At 42.3% G+C, this 27,916-nt stretch overlaps 1 protein-coding gene across 1 annotated transcript; it reads right to left on the bottom strand.

Moving 5' to 3' along the window:
• Nucleotides 1-1,937: 1,937 nt before the first annotated feature.
• Nucleotides 1,938-27,800, bottom strand: arhgap32a (Rho GTPase activating protein 32a). Its single transcript, XM_030744513.1, has 22 exons — nucleotides 27,505-27,800; nucleotides 21,322-21,435; nucleotides 20,353-20,458; nucleotides 18,442-18,533; nucleotides 18,099-18,183; nucleotides 15,280-15,366; nucleotides 15,030-15,167; nucleotides 14,845-14,937; nucleotides 12,981-13,103; nucleotides 12,733-12,810; nucleotides 11,700-11,781; nucleotides 11,370-11,519; nucleotides 10,054-10,156; nucleotides 9,071-9,215; nucleotides 8,598-8,680; nucleotides 8,092-8,199; nucleotides 7,823-7,968; nucleotides 7,502-7,715; nucleotides 6,419-6,567; nucleotides 6,170-6,244; nucleotides 5,396-6,052; nucleotides 1,938-5,215 (listed from the first exon to the last, which is right to left on the bottom strand). Exons 2-22 carry the CDS (start codon nucleotides 21,408-21,410, stop codon nucleotides 2,955-2,957), a joined length of 5,064 nt encoding a protein of 1,687 aa, XP_030600373.1. The 5' UTR covers nucleotides 21,411-21,435; nucleotides 27,505-27,800; the 3' UTR covers nucleotides 1,938-2,954.
• Nucleotides 27,801-27,916: the final 116 nt, after the last annotated feature.

The following is a 27,916-nucleotide window of genomic DNA, read 5'->3' on the forward strand; positions in this document are numbered from 1 at the left end:
GCTCGCTGCTCCAGGAGCAATGCAGAGCTGCCAGGAGACATTGCTTTGAGTCCGCAGGCTCTCTTAATGGTTTTTGCCAAAGACCAAGCCTTTCAGTCAGCTGTGAGAGGAGGCTGTTTTGATCTGGGGGGGAACACTTTAATAATTTCTAACAATGCAACAATTCCCCTGGCACGCTGGACAACCTTGGCTGATTCCCTCTGATTATTCTCCAGCCCTAAACTCTCTTTAAACCTTGATTGAATGGCCTTTTTGTGGCTACAAGCTTAAGGTATATAACTATAGCATCATACTCGCTTTTAGAGCTTGTCATCTACAGCCGATTTCACTGCTACAGCTAACTGGAAGGATCTATCTTTGTGAATAAATGAGCTCTTTACACATTTCTACATCAAATCCATTTTTTTTTCTATTTCTTTTAAAATAACCTCTACTGAAATTCCAAAGCAATACAAGCAATAAAATAGTCAGGATCCTCTGCAGTGTTTCTGAGCAGATATGAGATGTCTGAGAAGCAAATCAAAGTCTGTGATCTCCCCTGAATGCAGTAGGAGCTTATGCTGTTTCTGCAGTGCTACAGTGCCACCTGGTGAGGAGCACACACCAAACCATAAGGCAGAGGATGGAATAAATAATTTCTTTCTTTTAACAATTTAATGAATTATTTATTCATTCATTCACATTGTTCTAGATGTTGATTTTTAATATCAGATATTTTGACTTCTTCAGTGCCCAGATCTTTAACAGACTGACTAACCATGCTTCATATTGTATTCCTGTGTAACTGCATGGAAAAGCATTATATCTGCCAAAGTTTCTCAATTTGCTTATTAATGCTATTGATACAAAATCTGAACTGGGGGCACAATCTCATAGGATCAAATCCTGTAATGTTAATACTCTTTTTAGTGCCACAGTGCTCTCTCTTACAAGTCATTATTTAGCAGAGAATTCCCACACAAGCAAACCTGTTAGTTTTTAATCTTGAAGAAAAAAATCAAATGTTTGTTGAATTATTTGCACAGGAGCACACTTTCCAACTCAGAATCCGAAGGTTGCAGACCAAATATCTCCCACCCCCACTTGCCGATGCATGAATGAGTGACAGGTTAAATTGCTGGGAAACTGACATGGCACATGAAAAGTTCATTTGCAAGGAGATTTGTTTAAATGTTGTAACCCATTTGTGACTCAGCAAAAGCTTGCAAATGGCCTCAAATACCACAGTTAGCTTTGGTTAAAAACTACAAGAAAATATAAGAAAAGAGAAAAAAAAAAGCATTTGGCTAGAAAGGTGTGAGCTTACAGACCTCCGTTGCCTTCTCATCTAAGGGATGTATTGTAGACTGGTTTGAGGTATTTGCCTGTCTCTTAGTCTACTGCACATTTTAATGCTTCAAAAAAGACTTAAGTATGCCACCTATTAACCCTAGGCCAATTCAGACCTCAAAACTAAAGTATTTTCTAAGATAACAATTAGTGGTACCTCTCACCCTATGGCAGCTAGGATGGGCTCCGGCCCCCTCCCCCGCCACAACCCTGAATTGGATAAGCGGAAGAAAATGGATGAATGGATGGAACAATTAGTTTTGCCAATTTACAAAAAGAAGAAAGGCATATCTTGTAGCAAGGAGAATTGTTTTTCGAAACTGTAGAAACCCTTGGAAATCAATTAGTTTAGATGAAAGCCAATAAAGTCTTTCTTCAACAGCAGCCGCTTAGCACTGCAGCCAACTGTTGCATTGTGGGTAATGTAGGTGCCATATATTTGATAATTAAAATAAAATATAAAAAAAAAAAAAACATCTCTGGTTCTGTAGCATAAAGCCACAGAACCATACGCAGCATCTCCAATCGTCTCCTCTAAATATAGCCATGAAATGAGAGTTTGACAAACTGGAATCATTGATAATATATCTTTATTTTTTTTACTCTCACTAAAATAACTCATTTAACATGTCTTAACAGAATATCCTCATCTACATGAAGATTTGAAAACATTTTTTTTTTTTAAATGAATAAAACATCGCATTTCATGTAAAACACCACACTGTTAAAATTTCCCAATGAAAAGCAAAGGAATTTTCATTTTTGTGACAAAACCACAATGTCACACAAAATACTTTCACCGAATCGCACGAGCCGACTTGCATGTATGTCTCTAGCATATTTTGCCGTGGTGCGCTTGACCTTACCAAAAACGATAGCACTCGTTATTTTTGCCATATATATAATGTGTGATAAAGAAAAAGCAGAAAAGTTAGAAAGCATGAGGTTATCTTCCTTTTTACCAACCCTCCCAAAAAGTGCTAATTTAGCATTGACCAAGGATTCGGAGCAAGCCATTTCTTACAGAAACAAACAAACAAAAAGCTGTATATCAAGAGGCTTTATGTATACCACGTTAAGACAATGTGTTTCATACACAGTTATCCTTAAAAGTGCTTGTTGAAGTCTGAGCAGACTGGAATAAAAAACAAATGTACAGTACATTGGCCACATGTTAGCTGTGTGTTATTTATAGAAATATAATACATTTAAAATTACTGTTATTTTATACACATTCTAAACTTTAAAATTATATTAATAAAACCAGTTAATTTACCTTGTCATCCCTTGTCATGTTGCTTAGAAATTAAATAAATTCATTTTTAAAATCATCTTCTTCTCGTCATGCTTCGCAGTGGTACACTCTTTAAATTTAAAACAATACCTGCATTACGTTTCATTTGTTGCCTTCCAGCTTCCCCAGAAGCCACTGAAAAATATGAAACTACCACTAATGCCGGCGGTGTGATCCCCAGCAGCAGCCTCACTTCACACTTTTTTTGTAGCAGCTCCTGAAGGTTAAAATAAACACACTTTCAAAGCAACAGTCTGTTGGTCTGGCTGAGGATAAAGTGCTATTCTCCTTTGGCCCCGATGTGGAATCAGATAAAAAACAGTGGTCAGAATCACTCGTAGACCCCGGCTTCTGATCTCAGTGCAGCATGATAAAAAGCCTCATGACCCAGAGCCTGGGACAACAGTCTGTGCCCGTGGGGAGACATGCAGCCCTGGCCAGGCAAATATCCTGCCGCGGCTTTAACGGATCTTGTGGGTTTAGGTTTGGGTGCTGCGTAATACCCCTCCATGTGGTCATATTGTGTGGGCCTGACTTTAGTGCTCTGAGTCCTTCTGTTGGAAAAAGAACCCAGATGTTCAGGATCCATTTGGGATTTCGCATGGTAATGGTAGTAGTGACGGTTTTCTCTGGTGCTCTGTGACCTCCCGGGCCTCCTGAGGATGCTGGGTTTCACAATACCAGAGTAGCTGGGGACAGCGTTGGGCATCATTAATCGATCCTGGTCATGACCTCGCATATGGCTTCTGTCATTGTGCTCGATGTTCTTGAGATTAGGACAGCCTCTTTCTGGGAGAGAGGGGACTTTGCGAAGCGGTGGCTGCTGAAAGGAACCTTCTTTGATGTGAATCCTCCTGGATGGCCCAGAGTCTGCACCAGAGCGGTGACCACACTGCCGCCTGGTGACCTCGGGGTCTACACGTTGGGACCTCTGGGAAGTCGGGGATGTAACACTTTCCATCTTGTCAGTGGAGAGGAGGCAGGCATTTCCGGGGTCTGACTTGCTTCTTGTGTGCATTATGTCTCTACTTCTTGTGTCAGCGGGTGAGACAGGACTCTCACAAGGAGACGCAGCTGGATATGTGTTTTTATGTCTGGATTTACTCTCCTGCATGACTGGTTGATATACGACTCTTTCAAAAACTTCTGCATCCCTCGCCTCATAAACAAGAGTGTCCCTGCTTTCTATGAAAAGCTCTCTGTTCACAGGAGGAACGCGCTGCGGAGAGTAGTTGTAGTAATCTGATTGTCCGCTTTCTCTTGTGGAACGCACGGTGTAAGACTTGCTGTGTCGGATACCGCCTTGCCGGCAGGGCTCCATGTAATAACGAGAACCGTCTACTGGGTTCACATTTGAATAGGGGCTGCAGTGGTAGTCAGCACGGGTGTTCTCAAACTGTGGCCGCACAGGATGAAGACCAGCGTGCATCAACCTCTGATAAGGTGCTTCCTGGCCTGCCGTCTGCTCGACATAAAACATGGTGTCAGGGGGCAGGACTTCTGTCTCTGCCAACTCGTAGTGACTAATCTGAGGGGCATGGAAGGAGCGAGCCCTCCGGATGGCCGGGTGCCCGACTACTCTATCATCTGACCTCTGCCACTGGCCTTGTTGCCTGTGGCAGCCACTGATAAGGTGTTCATTTCTACGGTATCGTCTGTACTGAGGTGACAAAGGGTGCCTTAAACCTAAACTGCTGTAGCGGCCTTCAGAGGACTGCCTGTACAAGCTTTTTGGCCCAGAAAGGTGACGTGGGAGAGCATCAGGCCGAGGCCAGTGAGGTGCAGGCATTCGTCCTGCTTGAACTGGCCGGTGATGATGATGATGATGATGATGTTGATAATGTTGATTACTATAGACATCCTCATGCATGCCCAGAGGTGTCTCCTCCTCTGGGTTGTAGTGATGGGTTAAGGAGGGCTGTGATGGATGTGGAAAGACCTCCTCAATGGAGGCGGGCATGGAGGTCTCTGCCAGAACAGAGCGGAAATTAAAAACATTTATAGAGTCTGTGTTGACGTATCCAGGAGAACTTGACGGGCTCTGAGCCGAGTAGACAGGCTGAGTGGGTGTTGAAACTCCAACACTCTGATAGGTGTGCTCTGTTTGTGTGACATTGCTAAGCTCTTTTTCCTCTCTGCAGTCCCTCCTCTCTGCACTGCCTTCATCCAAGCTCCCTGACCCGAGTGGACTGACATTAGGAGGGAAATTGCACATGCTTTCCTGTCCGTCGGTGACCTGTAGCGGCTCTGAGCAGAGGTGTGAAGGCAGGAAATGAAGAGGATGAGAGTAGCAGTGGGTCTCCACAGGGTTGTGCACTGATGTTTGCCACTGGGAAACAGAGGAGACACGAGGGCCGCTGTACTCCTGGGGATACACTTTTAGATCAAGAACTGAGGGCCGTGGCGGTCTGTCCTGGACGTGAGATGCTTCCTGTCGATGGAGCGGATGCAAGGAAACATTGCCTCTTCTTTGGGAGCCACTGCTGGCCTTTTGAGCAGTTTCGGCCAGGGCCAAAGCCAACTTGCGTGCAGCACTCGTCAAGGGAGGGTGAGGAGGGAGAACAGCGACTGAACTCATAAGTCTATCTGTTCCTGGGGAGGGATAAGACAAACAACGCTACAGTATGACAGGACAAACAAAGCTATGGTAAGACATGATGGGACAAGACACAAAAGCTTTCATAAGAAACTACAAATTGCAGTCTTATATAAATAATCACTAACTTTACAGTATAAAATAAATACACAATATTAAAGAGGAGCAGCACTGACCTGGATCGGGCATGTTCTGTGCGGACTGACTGAGGTCTGTCGCAGCTGATGCCTGGCTTGCTGTGCTGCGTGGGCTGCAGCGTTGATAGGGTGCTTTGGGCTCTTTTCCATCTGCCACTGGAGCTTCACTGTTATCCACTGGGGTAGAAGAAGCCAGCTGAGGGGGCAGAGATACAGATGCAGACTGAACATCTGCTTGTGTTTTAAATGATTTCTTCCTGAGTTTAGGGGAGAGCTGCTTGTGGGTAACCTTCTTCCCACCTTTACTGAGAACTGGGCTAATGTCTGGAGACTGTGGTCGGCCATAGATGGGCTCTGATTCACTGGAACACCCAACATTCTTCCTCCACTTATTTCCATCTTTGCTGTATTGGGGTCCAGGGGTTGCTGAGGGTGGGCTGCACTGAAAAGACATGGGGTCAAAGTCTAAAGTAGAAATGCCTGCAGCCGGCGGAGAAAGGTCGAGGTCGTCCTCCTGCTGTGGAGGTGAAATGCCTGATGCGGTATTGACACGATCAGCACCAGAGTGACTCTCATTTGGCGGGTTCGTTTTGTGGTGGTGTTTACTCCCGCTGTAGTGGAGGTCGTCTTTACTCATGGCAGAAATGGCCTCACTAGTTGAACGAGGTCTGAGAGGACGGTAACTTGAAGGCTCGCCTGGGATGGAATAAAAAATATATTTATACTGAATCATTAATAGGAATTTGTACACTTTATAAAGCACTAGCAGCATGTTTGAAGTGTGGAAAATATACAATATCGAAGATTAATTACCTTCAAAATTTTGCAAAGAGGTGAGAGATTCTTCACTTTTGGTAGAGCGCAAAGTGCCACTATCTCCTCTTCCCCCTGGAAACATTTGAACAGATAATTTTTCCTAATAAATTAATCAGCATCTCTAATACAGTACATCCAGCTGTTGAGGCTAGCACAAGAAACCGATCAATTAAAATACAAAAAAGAAGCATTCGAGGTGCAGAAGCTGCATGTTTTCTGGCTGCGTAACAGCAGCAGTGAGCTGACCTGGCAGTGCAATGCTCTTTATCTCGTTCGGCTCACTCGGGTGTCGCTTCAGTTTACGTTTGGACACAGAATGGGACTTGCCCAGGTGGAAAAAAGAGAGCCAGTTCCCCACCGGAGACTTCTTAGCCTTAGCAGGAGGCCGCTTGCTGCTGCAACACAGAAACACGTCATCTCCAATACTGGCTCTTGTTTCTAATAGTACAACATAGAAGAAAAAATAATTACCAAGGACAAAAACAAGGCATGAGTAGTTATTGACTATTTTCACTATAAGATATAATTAATTATATAGTCTACAACCAGAATGTCAGTGATGGCTCATGATCCATCACAATTTGCAGGTTGTGGTAATGCGTGAAGTACAGAAAGAAAGTTTTCTTGTCACTGATTGGCTGTATTACACAAACTGACCAATAAGGTCATGGTCATCGCCGTCTAACAGGATACATGTGGTATACAGCATGTGTAGCAAAACGATATCACAAATTTCACAAATGTTTTCTTAATGATTTTGTGCATGAAAAATTTATTTGGAGAATCTTCTGTTAATGACTTTGCTAAATGGTTTGAACTGATCATTGTCCGGCACATCAGGAGCGAGAATTTGGTAAAATTGTAAGTGGTGTGAAAATGGTAAAGTGCCTGTAAAATGACAACTGTGGCATTGACCTTTAGCACAATTTGGGTGAGGACTCATTAGGTGATCATTGATTAAATTGTGACCAATACTGTGAAAGGACAGCGGACAATGGACTCTTTGGCCCTTCGGTAGGATGAGCTGGGAATTTGGCATTTTCAGAATTCCAGAAAATGCCAAATTTCCAAAGGTGAACTGGACATCATATAACATACTTCATATACTTACTTTGGCCAATTATCCATCTAAAGGTATCCAATTTTCGAGAATAATTTAGAAGTTGTAACATTTGTATTTTTGCTTTGGAAATTACTTTAAATCAAGTATCAAAATCATTCCTAATCAATTAACTGTTATCAATGAACAATATGTGAGTCGTGCCTGGAGAAGCAGAAGGATTCAGTCACATAATAACAATTACAGAAGACCGCTGTCCATATACCAACCTCTCTGTCGGGAGCTCAATGACTGTGTGGAACTTGCCGAGCAGAGCTCCAGGTCCCTCTCCGACCTCGATGTAGTCACTGTGGGTGAGGCAGGGGGTGGTAGCTGGGGAGCCCAGATGTGCCTGAGTGCGAGCCTGAGCTTCCTCTATAGACAGTAACTTAGTGGATGGGGAGCAGACCATCAGGGACTTTGGTCTGGATAAGGTGTTGTTACCTAAAGTTGAGATGCTCAGTAAGTTAGAGATGCATATATACTGTATAAGAACTTTTATAATCCTTGTTTGGAAATTAGTTTATAACAAAAAACCCAAACAAACCTACCAGTACTTTCCCTTATGATAGAATTGAGTTTGGGGCTGAAGAGAGCCTCAGTATTGTTAAGGATGAATTCCACCACCACAGACTGGATTCGCACCTCCATGAATGCGGCTGTGCCACTAAAGCAGGCCGACTCAATCTGTCTGGACCTGAAACACAGCAAAGCAGAGCACAACCTATTTCACAGCTCTGCACCACTGAGACATGCCCCAGTTCACCGTCACAGAAAGGCTAGAATGAAACAGCGAAGCTAATAGTGCTATGACAGTCACCTGAGGAGGTTAGGTGCCCAGACGATAGCTAGGTTCTTTGTGTGCATGTTAGTGATGGAGCTGAAGGTGGCTAGGTGGGAGAGGTGCCTCATGAGGAACTCCAGCGTCCTGCAGATAAAAAAAGTGCAAATATTTACCGTAATATAGATTTCACTGACTATTTGTTTATTTGTTTTTTTTAGACTGTAAAATTGCCAACTTTGGTTCATCGTATAGGCTCGCATAGGTCACCCAACACTGTTATCCTTCCTGTTACCAGCAAATCAATCTGTAACTAATAAGATCAGTTCTTCAAATCTCAGGCAGAATTCTTTTAACTTTACATTGCTGTATTCAGTGGATATAAGAGACATCTTTGTGGCTGAGATATAGGTTTGCGTAGGAAAAAGGGATTTCACGGCTCCCACAAACCAAATCAGAATCCCAGCAGAGTCTCTGATTTGTCTAGAAATCATATTTCTAATTCAGACCACCAGGGTGCAGCAGCAGCAAGCTTTAAAGCTGACCTGTAATGTGGGGGAGGCAGCTGCTGGATGACATTGTGGATTTTGACCAGCCTCTCCTCATCTGTGGCTGCAGACACAGCCTCCTGTGAAGAGACAGAGGATAAAGCACACATCACTGCGAGGCTGTTAATCACAGCCAAGGGAGTTTCCTTAACAACCCCGCTCTCGTTTTCCCCTTTTTTATATTCAGAGCAGCCAGTGTTTCGTCTCACTTAATCTGCTATTTGGGTTTTAGCATGCACAACCCCTGCTGTTCCTGGAAAGCTCAGCGTGATGCAATGACCCCATTTTGAGCAGCACTTCAAAATGGGCAGAAATTTCAAAATGAATTCTTCTGTCCTTTTGTTATCACTGAATAACTAGAAATATGTTCATTGCAGTTTTTTTTCCTCCTTGCAATACTTGACACTGATGTGATGCCAGGTTTCTTTCCGATAGTTATTCCCAGAGTAAGTCTGTGCTGTGGTCCTTACTGAGAATCTGTCATAGAGCTGGTAGGTGAGGAGAGGGTTGGGCAGCTCCCTGAAGTACAGTTTGCAGAGGGAGCCCACTGAGTGGATATCCTGTCTGTAGACATCTCTGCTCAGGTCTGGGATCTGCTCAGAGTCAAATTCATGCCTACATGGAGACCAAAATAAAAAGAAGATACAGAACAGTGTGGGAGTCATCCTACTGCCCATCTGTCAATAATAATAACAAAAAAAAAAAAAAGAAAACGACTTTTTAAAAACTACAAGCTCCTTTTTGAGGCAGAAAAAAAAGAATTTACCATGTAATGATTTATGTTTTTTTTTTTAAACATTTGCCTGCAGACCACTGAAGAACTTCAGTTTCTTCTCAGAATAAATCTAGTGCAGGAAGTCTGTTGATAGGCTTACTGATTATTGTGAGAAAATCACCAAAAATGTCAACAGCTTTTTATCAGCTGTGTTTTCTAAAATCTTGAAAGACTACTTCATGTGGTGACAGTCAATTATTTTAAGTGAGAAAAGTCGTTCTGATTGGCTGTCAAACACCATCAGCTTGTGCGCCTAATTTATGTACTGACGGGAGATTGTTTCACAAATTCCTCCTGGCAAGCATAAAATAGATGAGAAGACCATTACAGCCATTCAAAGCTGCACAGCTTGAAACAAATTGTGTTTGATGGATTTCAGGAGAAGCAGCTCAAAAAGAAAACAATATTTTATGAATATTCTCAGTATATTTCCAATTAGTGCTTCCCAATATAGACTAAAGCTTTATCGAAGACCACAACCTGTCATTATTTAGTAACTAACAAAGGCTTTCACCAGAGGAAAAAAAAAAAACCCTACCTTACTCAAACAAAGGGGAATGTTTTAGAAGGTAGAAGACATGTTTGGAATTTGATCCTGGGAACCTGGTGCTTTTTTGACCTCAGGAATTGTTTGGGATTATATTTGGAATTGGTAACATGTACGAAACAAGCACAAACCTCAGTTTCTGAATGTTGGAGGAGATCCCTGAGAGCCTGTAGATCCCATCCACGACTCCATGCTTCTCTATGAACTCTGCACAGCACTTAACAACCTGGGGGACTACAAGAGACAAAAGACAGTAAGCAGCATGCTTTATTAATTTAGGATATCTTAAGAAATATATGCATTAGTGTATAAGAACAAAAAAAAAAAAAAAAAAAACCTCCAAAGCCTGACTATGTCCTCACTTGAAGTCAGCAGTACCCCCACTCCCACTGTACACAGCGTAAGTAAAGCACCACTTTCCCCTTGCCTGACGGTTTGCCAGATTTTGCCCCAAAATCTACCAAAAGCCTTGTACTAAACTCCTCCCAAACACACAGGTTTTTGTTTCAGCTGCTGACACAGGCACACTCCATTTGTCCTGCTGGTGGAAATGAGCTTCCCCTGAAGGGTAAGAGCTCGGTCATCTGGAAAGACTTAAACATGGTGTAGTTACTGTTGAATTGAAAGGCATCGTTAAAAATGGGCTTTTCTTGAGAGGTTTCTGTTTTTTTTTTGTTTTTTTTCTTCCTATATCATATTGTGTTTGCTGCATTTTTAATCAGTTGTGAGTTTGTATATTTCGAAAGCAATTTTTGATTTCACTGGGACTCCCTGATAAAATCAACCACACCAGTATATAATCCCACAGTATTGCATGTGCAGTCTAAAAACGTGGCTCTTATTCCTCTGTACCACAGGTCTGCTTTGTTGTACTATGCAACAATTAAAAAAGGTTCACTGAGCCACTGTGCTGCATTGGACAACATGCTCATTCGTCACTGTAAATACAAGCACTGTGGTTTATTTTGAGTGAATCTAAAATACACAGTCCTGAGGCTGTAAATACTCTTAAGTGCACTAAGATGAAAGCATACTGTACTTCATCCTGTGTTTTTTATTCGTATGTTCTCAGTTCTCTGTGCATTATTGCTCTTTGGCTGAAGTGCTCCCATGAGGAGGGGGTCACAGGAAAGCATCACTTCATTGTAAGGAGCCAGAAAAGGTGGGGAATCACTAATACAATATTTAGCAAAAAAATAAAAATTACACAAGCCTAGAAAGGTGATATTCATATGAGTATTGTCTGCCTATTGTGCCACAGGCCTAAAAAAATGTAATACAAACCAGTTTTGGCAAATCTACAAGAATCTACACAGAACCACGGATTCACGGGGCAATCCCTTCTTTGGGATTTATTCTTGCCTTCGAGCAGTTTACACTGAAACATAAACAGCCAGCAGGAAAAAAAAATCTTACAATAGAAATTAAAAATAAAAATCTATTTTACCCTCATGACCTGAGTTGTGGAGATGTTCCCCCAGGTCACAGCCAAATACTCGCTCTCGGAGGATACCACGCTGCCGGAGCTTCTGTGGCGGCGGTCGAGACTTCATAAAAGACCTCAGGAACGTTACCAGCTTTCCATGCTTCTTACACACTTATTAAGATGAGACAGACAACCAACACATATAACAGCCACGTGAAATCAATCTGACTCATAACCTGGAAGCAAGTCTTAAATAAATCATCAAGCACAGACACACACACACACACACACGCACGCACGCACGCACGCACACACACACACACACCCACACACACACACACACAAAAGTACCTGGCTTTGGCACTGAGCTTTGAACACTGGGGGGAATCTTGTCATTTATCAGCTCAACACAGTCACAGGGGAAGAAACCAACCTGGAAGAAGAGAGAAGAGAGACCGAGAGGACTTAAGACGAGTGATACACTTGAATGTTAAAAGGACCAGAGGGGGTGTTTTATACTGTAGCAGACTGTTGTAAGGTGAAGGTGCAGAAATAGGTCAGGAAGCATGAGACACTGCCTCAGATGCTAAATTGCCAACTATCAGCTGCAATAGCGCAGCTGGCATTGTTTTCACCCTGGGAGTCTGTTGGTGTCTGTGTTCTCATGGAAAAAATGTGCACCTGGAGACATCTACTCTAGCAGGAATGATACCGGAAGTGGTTTTGATTACTTTGGTAGATCTGTCAAAAGTCTTGGACAGTACATTAACATCCTGGAGTTCTAGGACCAGATCTATCCTTGAATATATACATGTATTTGCTATGGAAGTTACAAATATATTAAAAGGTAAAAAAAATAAATGCATAAATAACAGGGGACAGGGGAGCAAAGTGAGGACACCACTGGTGTTTTGCCTGCCTAATTCAGCAGTCATCTGGTTAGATCACACCCATACCTTTTCAAGTATTGCGCATGATCACAACTTTACTGACAAAATTTGTCCACAAACAGACAAACATTTAAACACTGAACAAAGTGCTCACATTGCCTTTGTAGTAGTTTATGCAACAGTAGGTGTCTCCAGGAGCAATGATTTTTTTTGCAATGATGAAACACACACACACACACACACACACACACACACACACACACACACACACACACACACACACACACACACACACACACACACACACACACACAGTCTCGAAAGGTAAAAACAACACTGGCCTTCCTGTATGTGATCCATGCAATATTACAGAAGAACATATAGTATGAATTCATTATGAACTCCCTGGACCTCAGAGGAGGAAATGTGTTCTCTTCTAATATACCTAAGGTATTGCCAGTCATTTAAAGAAGATATGTATGTATTTATTGTACCTGAAATCCATGTTTCCCTCGCCACCAGCCTGTGTCTTCTTTAGGAGGCATGTCGATAACTGACACAATGTCCCCCACCTGGATCATAAAGCATGTGATTGATGCGTGTGATCACAGATTAAGTGCATTAAAAAGGAATTATGATGGGATCAGAAATATGTATATGCTAAACACCCAGTCAAATAAATTCTAGCTAAAGAAGAACAAACAAGTTAAATGAGTGGGAGTGTATTTCTCTTATCTGGCACCTCAAAAGTTAGCTCGTCTGTGGCCTGCGCTGTGTATCGCTTGGTGACGTGGGCAGCGGCTATGGCGGGGACGTTGATTGAGGCTTCTTCAGACACCAGCAGATGGTTCCCCTTGTTGTCGATCTAAAAATAAAAAGTGTTACAACAGAGAAATGTTAGCCCAGTTTTGCTTAAACACAGAAAGCAGGGAGTGGAAGCTGCTCTCACTTCAGTAAAAGTAACAGAGACAGGAAGCAAAAGAGAGAAAAAAGAAACTTTTTTTTCTTTCCTTCCACCAAATTGACTATCCCACCATTTGTTCACTGTTATAAGCAGAGCCTAACCAATGCACTGAATATAGCATAAGCTGTTAGATGAATTGTTTGATTGGTTTTAAGCACCAGTCAATTGGACAGTAAATAGTTAAAATGATTTAAATGGCTTGCCATTAAATGACTGCCTTGTTTTGTGAAAGATGGAATTCAGTGCAACAGGAACCTGCATATTATCTAATAGACTCCAATTTGTTCATGTAAATGGGGAGTCTTCTTCACACACTAAGGTTAATTATGGAGTTCCACAGGGTTCTGTGCTAGGACCAGTTCTATTTGTACTATACATGCTTCCCCCAGGCAGTATTATTAGAAGGCACTGCATACATTTTCATTGCTATGCAGATGATACCCAGCTTTATCTGTCCATGAAACCAGATGACACACACGAATTAGTTAAACTGCAAGGATGTCTTAAATACATGAAGACCTGGATGACTTCTAATTTCAGCTAAAACTGAGGTTATTGTTCTCAGCCCTACAAACCTTACAACTGTCTAGCTTGGCCTCCTGTAACATTGTGAGGACTCTTGGAGCCATTTTTGACTAGGATATGTTATTTAATGCACATATTAAACAAATATATGGAACTATTTTCTTCAGTCTCAGACTGCTGGCTTACTCGTGGTTCCGAGGGTATTTAAAGGTAGAACGGGAGACAGAGCCTTCAGCTTTCTGGCCCCTTTTCTGTGGAACCAGCTCCTAGTCTGGATTCGGGAGACAGACGCCTTCTCTATTTTTAAGATTAGGCTTAAAAAGTTCCTTTTTGATCAAGCTTATAATTAGGGCTGGATCAGGTGACCCCAAACCCTTAGTTACACTGCAATAGGTCTAGGCTGCTGGGGGCTTCCTATGATGGACTGAGTGTTTCTGCTTCACTCACCTCTTTTCACTATGTGTTTATACCCCACTCTGCATTTAATCATTTGTTATTATTAATCTCTGGCTCTCTTCCACTGCATATCTTTTGTCCTGTCCCCCTCCCCTCACCCCCAACCGGTCACAGCAGATGACTGCCCCTCCCTGAGCCTGGCTCTACTAGAGGTTTCTTCCTGTAAAAAGAGTTTTTCCTTCCCATTGTCACCAAGTGCTTGCTCATAGGGGGTCATCTGATTGTTAGGATTTTGTCTGTATTATTGCAGGGTCTTTACCTTACAATATAAAGTGCCTTAGGGTGACTGATGTTGTGATTTGGCACTTTAAAAATAAAACTGAAATGAATTGAAACTGAATTAAATTATGGCCCAATTTGAACTGACAGTTCTTATTCACGGACAACTGAATCGTGTCTTACTGCTTATTTACCAAGCTGAGTTCTAAATAGGCATACTATTACACTGGAAAAATAAACTGCCAAACCACACGTGTTTAATCTAGGAGTTCTGGTTTCTCCCACCATCAAAAAAAAAAATGTGGTGGATTATTGCGACTGATCTTGCCCAGGACACTCTAAATTCTCAAGAGCTCTTGAGTTCTTGGTTAAATCTAAAACTCTAGAGTTTCTAGAATAAATACTAAACGCCATAAAAACCACTAAGAAAATGAATGGATACCTCCATCCATGTTAATACTGGACCACAGTTGATCTTGTTGTCAGCAATGGTAGAGAAGCGGGACAGGTAGGTTGCCAACATTGTGGTTACTGACTGAAAGGAAACACATGATCTTTAAAATTAAACAGAGCAAATAAATTCATCACAATTTATCTGTGCTCTTCTGTCATATGGATTATAGATACCTCCGCAGTATCTTTCAACGTGTCGTATCGTGGCAGCTCGGTGAGCTGGGAGTAACGGCGGTCGTAGATACACAAGTGCAGATGTTTGTCGAGCACCCGGAAATCTTCATAAGATCTTTTCACCAGCCAGTTTCGACCCTGAGAGAGAGAAAGAAAAAACGAGAAACTAAAGTGCAACTGAACGAAAACTAAAAAATATCATGACATCATGTGAACTAATTTATTTCACAAATGTAGCAAGTAATGTTACCTGGCAAGTGATCTGGACCAGAAAGACCAGCTCCTTGGAGTCCAGACCAGCCTTTGGTCCTTCACTCTGCCCCTCTGCAAAGGTCAGCTACAGAGAGACAAAAAGCTAAAGTTGAGAGGACTGGTGTGCTAAATAATGGATGAGTATAATACAACGACCTCTCTGTTTATGACCTGGTATACAAGAAGAACTTCATGTAAGAACCCATTTCTGCATGAAATAATAAAACCACTTTTACGCTGAATAGTGGAGTGAAGAAGGATGATGAAAATCAAGCACCAGGGAATTGTGGGAAATAATGCATTAAAAAGAAGGATGTGAACATTTGGTGAAAAAAAGAATTCTGACAAATTATCTTTAATGACTGACAGCATGATTCATTCAGTCATGATTAAGTTATTTGGTAGATAAGAAGAGATTATTTCCTCTGCTACCAGCACGTCACTATAAATCCTGCAGCATGAAATGTATAATAGATCAGCACTTAGCATTTCAGAACTTGGAGGTGGTGTCAATTTAAAGAAAATTTCTTTTTATTCCTTCTTACCAATTTTTAATATGCCCCAAAATTGAAAAGATCAAAGCCTCGCAGAAGTTTGGGAATTTGTTGATAGACATTACTGTAGCAGCGTCTTCAAAGGCCTCGAAGCCAAGGGAAGTTCTGGTTATTTATATCTGTTCGCAACTCATCCAGATACACTGTTATACAACACGCAGCGACCCAGTTACTGCTCGGCAGTAATACAGCAAAGCACACTGACAATGAACGCAGTCTGAGAAATTTGTTCCTAAATAATTCACGATGGAAGAGCTCTTGTACACTGTGAGAATCTGAACTATCAGTCCGAACCAAAGAGCTACATTAGGTACTGAAGGGTCACGGGGCCAAAGAGACTATGATAAGAACAATCATGGACTGAATCACAGATAAAATAAAATAAAATAAAACTAGCTTTAAAAATCATAAATAAAATAAGACGGTAAAAATCTCAAAGTTTTCACTGAAGGCATGCTTGAGCATTACTTCTTCCATGATGCTCAGAGACTCCTCTCTTCAAAATAAAGCATGCTAATACACAAGCATGATATTTATTTACAAATATCTACCACCATAAGCTAAGATGAACACACAGTCACTGCATGTTTATGTTACCTGCCACTAAGGCATCTCACATATTCATCCGCAGCTGGAGGAGGTGGCTCTCTCTTTGTGTGCAGCCGCAGTCCAGGACCTCAGTAAGCTCCTCCAATAAGCCAAACCTTAGCTCAGAGCACCAGTTTAAATGCAGCTCGCCTGCCGTTTTACCCAAAAATCTCATTTCCAGTGCTTTGGATCATCACGCACTCATGCTCTGTTCTAAAAGCAGAAAATATGAAAAGAGGATGCTCCCAACTGTGTGTGTGTGTGTTACCCCCCTTCCTGCATCCTTTTTTCGATCTCTTCCCCCTCCTCCCGCTCCTGTGCTCCGTCTCATCACCCTCCCCCTCTCCCTCTCTCTCTCTCTCTCTTAACCCGCTTTCCTTTCTCTGGTGACAAAAGGGGGTTTGCCAGTAAAATGGGCTCAGCCGGCACACACAAGCTCATCCATCATACAAAGGCACAAGACAGATAGACGGCCCTTTGTCATTTCAAAACAATTCTCCTTCATTGCGCTCTCAAGGCGAGTCTGGAGCTAATCTGGAGAGGGATCAGTCAGGCAGGCTGCAGACAGAGGCAGTCTGCTGTCCTTGTGCTATTCTGCAATCATGATATATGAGACCTGATCAGTGCCTGGCTGCTACAGTATGTGGATGCAGACACGGAGAAATGCATCACAGGACAAAAAACAAGGACAAAGACTAATCTCCCAGATTAAGTCAAAGATTCATCACGTTGCATTGTGGCGTGTTCCCACTGTATGTGCAATGTCTCCTCACACCGATATTTCTGTTTCAGCTCGGCTCAGCCTTTTGTCTCCTTGTAGTGCCTTCCAAGGTCACTGGAAACTGCTTCACTTCCCTCCACACTGCTGATGCATCCATCACAATAATGGCAACCACAGCAGGAAACTCAACAGAGTCCGAGCATACTAGAATTAAAGTCCCATCCAGCCTCTTACACTGTAGCTCACTAATACTAGCTTCATAACATGTATGCAGACATGCATACACTGCTCTTCCACTCTTAAACCGACACTGGAAGTCTGTAGTTGTGCAGAGGCGACTGATGCACTCTGCTGGCAAGCAAACAGAACTACACCGAGGTTAACCAGGTGAGTAACAATCACTTCCACACATGGATGAGCAGCTGCTAGGGCTTCACTGCTTCTCACTATCACTGCAGTGAACAAAGCTTTTCTTAAACCTAGAAAATTATCTATATGCCCAAATTAATTATTGCCTGGTAAAAGGAAATGAATCACAATCACTTAATCCAGGGGCCAGTACTATGAAGCAGAATTTGTGGTTTAGCATGGTACCTTCAGGTTTACTTCCCCCCCCCCACCTACATGTAACAGTAGCCATACGTTCTCACACAGGTTTAGTAATTGATTAGTCAGATTGAGATTTTACTTTCAGATTTGTCATCTCCTATAATTCCTGGATATAAAAAGCTATTTGCTTTACTGTGACATTTCAGGAGAAAAGGATAAAGCAGCAACTGTCCAGAAAAGTCAAACAAGGTTATTGATTCAGCTGCCACGCTGCATTTTAAGAAGAATGATTCCTTTCTGGAGCAATTCACTAAACTGGCCACTGAACTGGAGCCAAAGACACAATTACTAAACATAGAAACTCTCTGCTGCGGAAGTCACAGTTAAAGTATTTTCAGGTCTCACCTGAACATTGCCAAAATCAACTGTCTCATAGTGGAAATGGGCACATTCTGCCAATCTGGGGAAGTGACCTCTGGGGAACGTCAGCCTAAAAAAAAAAAATAAATAAATACATAAATAAAACACAGCAGATGCAGCAACTTATCAGTATTCAAAGCACTGCGAAAGAAGAGCAAACTTTAGGAGAAAGAAGAAGAAGGGAGAGATTAGGTCTGCGCATGAGAACAGGCTGACTTATCTGTCTGTGTCACACCCATCATTTTATAGGTCCTCATTTCAGTGGCCTGAATAAGAGGCCTGGTTTACAGCCTATAATAGCAGCAACACTGTCTCCAGGAACACCTACTTCTTCATGTTCTTGACCTTCATGCTGGCCGTGCTGACGCAGGAGCGCAGGATGGGCTCAGCCGGGTGCTCTGTGATGTCATCGCTCCTTGCCTGCCAAACAGAGACAGCAGACATCAATAAGTGTCAGTTGATGATGGAGAACCAATTACAGTGACCACAGTAATTATGTTGATCACATGAAAGAGCAAAGGTGCTGCAACTGAGGCACAGCACACACTGAAGAATAAAGGAGTGAATGGTACAGATGTATATACCCTAAGCTCTATAATGCTAAGTTTAATTCTACAGTATATTATGCAACATTTTTAGGCTACATAAATTTTTAGTTATTTTCTTCTGTTGTGATGTATTGCATTGTAGTTGTGCTTTAATATCATACTATGTCATCATATGTGTGCTTATATTGTGTTGAAATGCTATTTATGCTAATGTTAGCAACTCCTGTGAACATTAAGCCTTTTTTTTTTGTCAGTGTATTTTGTTACTGGAGCACGTTGTGAAGTTGCTCCATGGAGTTGGAAACACATTTTTCAGATTTCGGTGCATTTGTGTGCCTTTAAGTTATGAATGTGAACATATGTTCCAGTACTGCTTCACTTGACTGGTTATCAGGGTTACTGCTGATGAATGACTGGATTTAACGAATATATTTCAACCAAACATTTACTTATCCACCATACTTCATACCACCACGATGTCAACAACTCAGCAACTCGTGCACCATTTTTTTTCCCCCCCCGACTTTCCAAACTTGTTCATACTCGAGGCGGAGTTCATTTTAATTTTTTGAGTTGGAAATCTATTTTCAATTGTGAATGTTTGGATGCAGTATCAGTTCAGCTCTTCCCTTTAGGGGTCACCACAGCATATCATCTGCCTCCATCTCAACCTATCCCTAGCATCCTCTTCCGTTGCACCAAGCCTCTGCATGTCCTCCTTCACTCCATCCACAGATCTTCTCTGTGGTCTTCCTCTTTTCCTCCTACCTGGCAGCTCCAAATTCAAGATCCTTTGTCCAATAGAACCACTATCCCTCCTCTGCATATGTCCAAACCTTGCCTCTCTAACTTTGTCTCTCAACTGCTCAACCTGAGCAGTCACTCAGATATACTCATTTCTAATACTGTCCATTCTGGTCACTCTTTAACTCTGCCACCTCCTCCTTTCTTATGTTAGTGCCACCGTCTCTTGTTTTTAAATGTAGATACATTTTAAAAAATTACAAAATAATCAGACAGCCAATAGTTTTTTTTTAATTGCATTTAAAATGTATCTATGTTTGTAATCAATAACCAGTTAATCAGAAAACATAGTTGCTTCCAGAGACACTCCCCACACATCCCTCTCCACCCCCTTCGCTCGCCACAAGACCGTTTCCCTCCTTGCAGTCAAAGATTGACCAGATGTAAATGGTTAATACTACTTCAAGCTGAAAGCTTCCAGGAACAAGAATCTAGCAAGCCCCTTGCCAACAGAGTTTGCATGCTCATATGCAGACATCTGTTGAAAGAGGTCAATATAGACATGAAGAGATGAAAAATGGCAGATGTAATTAACAAACAAAATTCAATAATCTTAAAGCACAAATTCCCCCTCAGATAGATAAAAATATAAAGACAGACAGAGAGAAAACATGACATCATGTGTCCATGACAACACTGTCATCACACCTTTACCTCAGCTGCCATCAAACATGTCACCTCACTATCTGGTGAGACATCCTCAAATTCAGATTTACATAACAGCTGACTTTCACATGTCCACCATATGACCTCTGTGACATCATGTTGTGAATCACCTCCAGAACCAGTGCCGCCTCACGGAAGAAGGGAGATGTGTCTGTTGGTGTTTATGTATTTTCTTGTATAAGTGATGAGTCAGAGGCCTGTTTGTGTGTGTACGCGTGTACCATGGCAGTGGATGTCTCCTGTGGTTGTTTCTCCTCTAGCAGATTACTGTTAGTGGCTTGAAGTAAGGCATCGTCTTTGTCTGGCTCGGAAGATGGCAACATGTCACTACAGAAAGACACAGGTCAGGAATTTAAATAAGAGAGATAACCTATCACAGCGTCAAGTGTTTCCTGGAGACTTGAAAATAAGGCTTGTCACTTTTTTAAAAAATACACCAGAGGGAGCAAGTGAGGAGGAATTCATAAAGTGTGGTTTGGGCTCAGATCCTGACATTGCAATAGCATGGCCCAGAAAACATGTTGTACAAGGTACTGCAAGGTTTAAATTACATCACATATCATAATCAAGAAAATATGAGAAAATATGACTTTAATCCAATCAGGTCAAGGTAGGAACATATGCAGTACAAATAAAGGACCTTTATGGTCTTTTGTATGCACTTAGGAAGGCCAAGGTTGACTATTCAGCGACTCATGACAATTCACCCACAAGGGAATGCAAGGGAACAAAACCTTCATTTGAAATGTGACTCAATGGATTCTAGAGCGCAGGGTGAGGTTCCATTCAGCTCAACTTTTATGAGCAACAAAGACAGGAGAGAGACAGAGCATGGTTTTGTCAACGTAACTCAGCATGGTGAGATCAGGACTCCAGGCCAAGAACACAGACACACAGTATAATTTATGTGATCCACACAGATACATCAAATTGCATAACAGGAGAAGAGATATGGTAAGGTCTGGACCTGATGAAGCTTGAAACAGAGAAGCAGGTCATGTTTTAGCCTTAACACCGTGCTGCTCCTACTTTTCGTCATGCAGCATCTCAAATGCAAACACACATGTAAATGAGCACACAAAGCGCGTAATAGTCACACTTACACATGCACTTCAGTCTGCACACATTTTGATGGTTTTACATAATTCAGATCAGCTGGCATGAAGTGAGGAAAAAAGAGAGTAACTCACCCCTCAAGGACGTCACTACTTCCTGGTTCTCCCTGGGGTCCTGAGGCAGCATTCTCAATCACCGCGGCAACCACGCATCCAGCCTCCATGATGCTGCTTCACTGCAACAGTCCGCTGTAGAGAAACGTGAGTGGGAGGAGAGGGAGGGAGACAAAGCCAGAGTGGGTGGGTGAGCATGAGAGTAGAGGATGGGAGAAGGAGTCCGATGCGATGAAGCCGCCAGACGTTAACCCACTTGAGGCTGCAGTGTGTGTGTGTGTGTGTGTGTGTGTATGAGCGCGACTCTCAAGGCTACAATTCACAGAGCCCAGACTGTAATCTGCAATGACATCATGCTACACTGCCAGGAGCTGCTTCTGTGATATAAAGAATGTCAGGCTGCAAATTCATGGGATGGTTTCGTGAGAATATCAGCTTCTTTCATCATCGCACTGACAGGAATTAGCTGGAAAACCGCCACCTTTAAGGAAATGTCAAGACTGTCATGACAGTTTGAGTATGAGTCCCGAGATAACATTTGTTAGTTTAGCAGCATTATCTATGCTCATAAATATACACTCACTGGCCACTTTGTTTTGGTACAACTGCTGTTCAACTGCTAGTCCGTGCAAATATCTGCAAAAAAAGCCTTGGTGATGTCAGAGGAGAATGGCCAGACTGCTTCCTGCTGACAGGAATGTAATAGTAACTCAAATAAGCACTCGTTACAACCAAGGAATGCACAAGAGCATTTCTGAACGCACAACAAGCTGAAGCTTGAAGGAGATGGGATACAGCAGCAGAAGACCACACTGGGTGTGACTCCTGTGAGCTAAGAACAGGAAACTGAGGCTGGTGTTGTAATGGGGTGGGAGGTATTTTCCTGACATACTTTGGGCCCCTTAGTTTTAAACGGGCATCATGTAAACATCACAGCCTTCCTGATTATTGTTGCTGACCATGTCCATCCCTTTATAAATGCAGTGTAGCCATCATCTGATGGCTGCTTCCAGCAGTATTACATGGCGCTGAGTTCACTGCACTCAAACAGCTCCCACAGTCACTAGATTAGTAGAGTACTTTGTGATGGACGTGGGGGAATAGGAGGTTCACATCATGGATGTGGAGCCGACAAACCTGCAGCAACTGTGTGATGCTATCACGTCAATACTGACTCCATCAATTAACTAGATCTGCTTATCCTTATCAAGGCACCAGCTCACACTTGGAGGTAATGGAGTATACCTAGTACTAACCTACAGTCTGTCCCAGAACACAGACAACTAAATAAGGCTCATGTTGGTCCAGGTGTAATTTTGGTCTGAGGTTACTGCTTATGTTCTTGGCTAGGCCCTGAATTCTAATAAATGTTTGCTTAGCGTATAACTTTAAAATCCGTATTTTAAAAAGTGAATGTGTCAGAATAATGTTAATACTTGGAAAGACTGACTCCAGTATGGCCCTGATCTCTCTTACTCTCTAATGGAATCCACCATTACTACCCCTCTCCTTATGTACTGTAAACAAACAGAAGAAATACCCTGATTAAGCAAACTTGACTCTACAATCTTTCCATTACTAGCTTCTGACCACTGTGGGTGTGTAGTGTGAAACAATCCATGTTAAAGGGGGTGGGAAAACAAGCCTCTTTTCACACCTCTTGAGGTATGTCTCCGGCACTAAAAATCCCTCCAATTATCTCTAAGGCAGTTTTACCACTTTCCCCAAGCAGCTCCGCTAATCAGCATAGAAATGTTTGGAGTAACAAGTAGATTCATCAGCCCCGACTGACTGCTGCTGTAGTAGCAGTTTCCCACCAGCCCCTCTGGCCCGGAGCCTCACTGAGTTGTTGTTGACGGACTTCTACAAAGCCTCCTGACTCAGCAGAATGTGAGCAGGCAGAGAGGAATATGGGCTGCACTCCATATCTCACACTGTATCTCCCCTCTAACATGCACCATAACCTTGCTAAAGTAGAGCCAGTGTACTGTACAAGCAATCAGTAACTTCATTTATTCTTTAGAAGTGTTACATCAAGCACTGCTTCATTAAGAGTCGCTGGGAGAAACTTTTATTTTTTTGGAAAGTCATATAGAAGAGAAAGCAGTGTGTTACCAATTAATGTGAATCTAGAGTAGCTGGAGTAGAATTAGTGCCTCCTTTTACACCTTAAAAATGTAGGTCAACTCAAAAAGATGCAAGCATCATCCCTTCCTTGTTTACAACATTTTCTTTATGGTGGATTTCATGATTTTAAAAAAAAATGTGCGGCACACGGTACAATACCTGACCTTGCTGATGGCACCACATTAGACAGTGAGTCAAGTGTAGGAACATGTTGTACTGCACACTGCAGAGGAGGCAGTCTAGCTGTGTGCTTCGCAGCTGCCTGATAGAAACACAAGGCTGACAACTTGTGGGGGACAAGCTGAAGATAGCCGACAGCAACATATGATTGAGGGCTATAGCAAACACCTCTCAGCATCATGAAAATCACAACACACCAAAAGGAAGACTATTTTGGAATTGCCCCAAATAGCCTGAGCTATAAAAAGATAAAGCTGCCACATCTGTAAAAAAAAAGTAATTACTCTAGATGATCTTGACAATAAAAAACAGGTAGCACATATTGATGCAGCCTTATAGGTGAGAAAAACACAATCATGTCAAACCAGGTACCACAACCGTGTAACCCAAACTGCAAAGCTGCTGTAAATCAAGCAGAAATCATCTTTCCACCACATCTCCATCAATCATTTTCAACGTGTTAAGCAAAATTATTCCAGGCGCACGAATAAAGAAACCCTCCACCTGTCACGCTCAAAATAAAAGCACTGTTGTGATGTCAGCAGACTGCAACAGAGAGCACAAAAGGATGTCACCCTGCTATCTGATGGCCTATGTGGCATTTTAAGAAAAAAAAAAAAAACAGGGCGGCCTACACCGTCGTGCACGCTCTTTATGAAACTGCTACCAGCATGTGTGCTGAGAAGAGGAATGGCTGTATGCATATTTGTAGCTCATATTTGTAGCACACAGCAGATGTGTCTAAGTGAGTCACAGATACTTTATCACACATGAGACGAGGCAGGAAGTAAAGCCAAAAAAAAGGATCTTATGTTCTTATCTTTTCTGTAATAATGAAATTTAACTGGAGCACATAATTACTAATATAGCTCCTACATACATATTAGGCAGCATGTCTACTGACCTACAGTAAACAAAAGCACAGTTAATCACCTTTTCATTATGGAATTAACAGGAGTCTAATGAAAGAGCAATAAGAGTAATAATAGAGCTAATTTGTTATTGTCTCTGCTAGCTTGCAAAACCTCCCTCTTTGGTAATGTAGCTGCAGTTTCTTTAATATTCAGCATCTGATCAGTTTGGCATGTTGCTGCTGCTGCTGAGCTTTACAAATCCTTGCATGTGATGACCAGTTCTTTTTATGCTACAATATGACAAAATGCTACTTAAACAAACAAGCTGAAAATAACTGAGAGCAAACACTTAAGCAGTACTCAAATTAGCAGAAGTTTGGACTTGCGCTTCTGGCTACCTCATAATTGCAAATCTTTTTAGTTATCTTGTGCTGACTATCTCTTGAGGGAAACAGCTGACTCACAAAATGTGTTTGTCTTTCAGTGCAAGGTAGGCTGTGTGGCTTTAAATCACACGGTAGCCAAGCTTATATCCTGCTTTATAAGCTATTTACTCTACATGGAACTATAATTCACAAAATGAACATCATGTTGTATTCAGTGAGACTTGAACCGGGTGACTGGGGCAATAAAAACTGTAGGAAAGTGTTGACTGAGGTCATGAACGGATAAGCAGGATGATTATCTCACAATTGCCCGCTGCTGGGAATTAGACAGAAAGCAGGTTTAAGGCACTCCAGCATTGGCTCCACTTTTCAGACCCAAAAACCATGTCCACCTTTTATATAATAAGTGTATTTTTCTTTTTTTTTTAAAAAAAATACAGAAGATAAACAGCTATAACTTCACTTTTAAAGTGCCTTTACTGCAGACCCCCAAAAAGGACATGTCTGGCCCATGGGGGGAAACTTGGTTTCATGCTCTCATTCTGAGCTCTGGATTGCAGTCAACACAGGCAACAGACGCAGAGGAGAAAGCCCTGTGGTTACCATGGTAACCTCTCCAGTCCATCGTGACTTGATGCTCCTCCAGACTGAGGATGAGGTAAGCACAAGGAGGCGAATGATGCCTCAGAGGAACCTTTGGCCAGAAGCTTTGACACATCACCAGACAGTCTATCTGTCGCGTCTCTGCACAGCAGGACTCAGACAACAGGTGAGCCGTTGCTCTCAGGCAATGCCATTAAATCAAGCATTGTTACTGGAGCTCTGTCACTCGAATCACTTCTTGGAGGGAGGAGGAGGCGATGGTGGTGAGGGGTCATTTGATCCTATAATCTTCTTGAAATGAAACCAGAGTGAGATTAAATTTAGCTTGGCCTTTGCCTCACAACCTCCAGCGTCACGGTGATCCCCGATGAAGGGCAGAGAGCGGGGTGACCAGCAGGCCCAAATATTTAATCAACAAGCTGATCTGTCACTCTGGATGACGATCTATGCCTCGCAGTGAGATCTTTTCGGTGTTTACTTCCTCTAAAACAGGCAAATCACACAGCATAAACAGACAGGAAGAGACCATTTTACTGTGTAAAAAATAGAAATAAAAATCTGGACAACATCCCAGCTCCTCTTACGATTTAGTGCAATCTAATACAACAATCCATGCAACAGCTACAAACTTTGTAAAGCTCGCGTTCAGCTGTCAGGGAGGCTTTGACTCAAGTCTGTGGAAATGCATTTATAAGGCTGTACTGTACTGTACTGAATTACATCACACAATACCACACATGCAGTTATTACAGTGAGCCCACACACTCCAACACACACTTAAGCTATTTCTTGATAATAGGTTAATTTCTATGATGAATCATTTGATTTATGACATTCCCGAGATAATCTCCTAAAGCCAAAGACAGTGTCTGTAACTTCATGCTTTGTCCTACAGACAGTACAAACATAATTCCTCTGCTATCACTTATGACACAGAAAACAAGCGTGAGAAACTGGAACCAGTGGATTGTGGGAGGTTTTGCTTAAAACATCATCAGCTGAATAAAAATACCCAACATGTACGGGTTTTTTTTTTTTTCTCCTTCAGCACACAAACAAGTTTTGTTTAGCATAATAGTAAAAGGCTTAACCATATGATGTCAAGTATTTCTGCATTCACAGATTTGTTGTTTCTTTAAATATACAGTTAGAAAAATGCCCTGAAAAGAACAATGTGCTTAAATTGCACGTTTTTCTTCTAAAATTACCCCAAATTAAAAGATTACATACGACAGAGAGCGAGAGAAAAAAGAGCAAGCATTCACATTTGAGAAGCCAGATCCAGTATATAGCTCAAGGCAAAAGGGATTTAGTTTCCTTGTCTTTTAGTTATGTATTTATTTAGTTTTTACTGGTGCACCTGCAATCATCAAGTCAAATGCATTCTTTTTTCTTTTTTTTTTACCTAAATGATTATCTAAATATCAAAATATTTCAGTTAACTTAAGGATTAATGCACTACCATTTCTGCTCCACAGCTCAAGCAGTCCAGCACACATGCAGTAACTTATATAACGAATACAGCCACACAAATTACAACTCTTACCCTTCGAATACTACACTTGTTGCAGGGCTGTAGCATTGTTGCAGTAAATAACAAGGGTCTTGGTTATTATGTGCCCACGTCCTAAAGTGATTCACAGACACACAACAGCAACAAAATCCTCTTGACAGATGAAGACAGATTTGTTTTAATACCCTGTGATGCAATCATGCGCATATTGCAGTCCCCGTAAACCGACTACTGGGATCCACTGGGAAAAGTTTACAGCTGGTGTACTCTGACCTGTTGGGCCTGGCTGATCACCGGTCAGCTGCGTGCGCAACACACACACACACACACACACACACACACACACACACACACACACACACACACACACACACACACACACACACACAAATCGTTTGTCAACTCTAACGTGAAGAATCTGATCAGCTGGAAAACCAAAATATGCGCGATGATCACACCTTCCGGGATTGGCGGCACATTAAACACCGGTGTGGTTGCGTCTGCACGGTCAGGTACAATCCCTGCTCCAACAGCAGCCTACCTGTAACTGTACCCGCTGCTCCACTCTGCTGCTGCTGCTGCTGCCTCCTCTATGCTGCACAGCGCTGGGCTCCTCGACGAGGAAACATGTTGTCAGCATCGCACTGCAGAAATGCGCAGCTCGGACTCACACGCGGGCTACAGCCGACCATCTGAGGTAGACGTTATCGGGAGAAAAACCTTGAACGGGTGCGACATCGCTGAGGCAGTGTGGGAGTCTTTCCGGGAGCCGCGACTGGTTGGCTGGAAGGTTGGGAATCTGCACACTCGGCGCCGGGAGCGCGCGCTGCTGAACTGACCTCGTGCCCGCGCCTGGGATGTTTTAGCCTCAGGGCTTCCCAGACCTTTCAAAGTCAAGGACCCACATATGAGGCAGGCATGAGGGGATTCAAGCCCTTGTTTGAGAAATATTC

This window comes from Archocentrus centrarchus, chromosome 13, assembly GCF_007364275.1.
Source record: "Archocentrus centrarchus isolate MPI-CPG fArcCen1 chromosome 13, fArcCen1, whole genome shotgun sequence".
Classification (NCBI taxonomy): domain Eukaryota; kingdom Metazoa; phylum Chordata; class Actinopteri; order Cichliformes; family Cichlidae; genus Archocentrus; species Archocentrus centrarchus.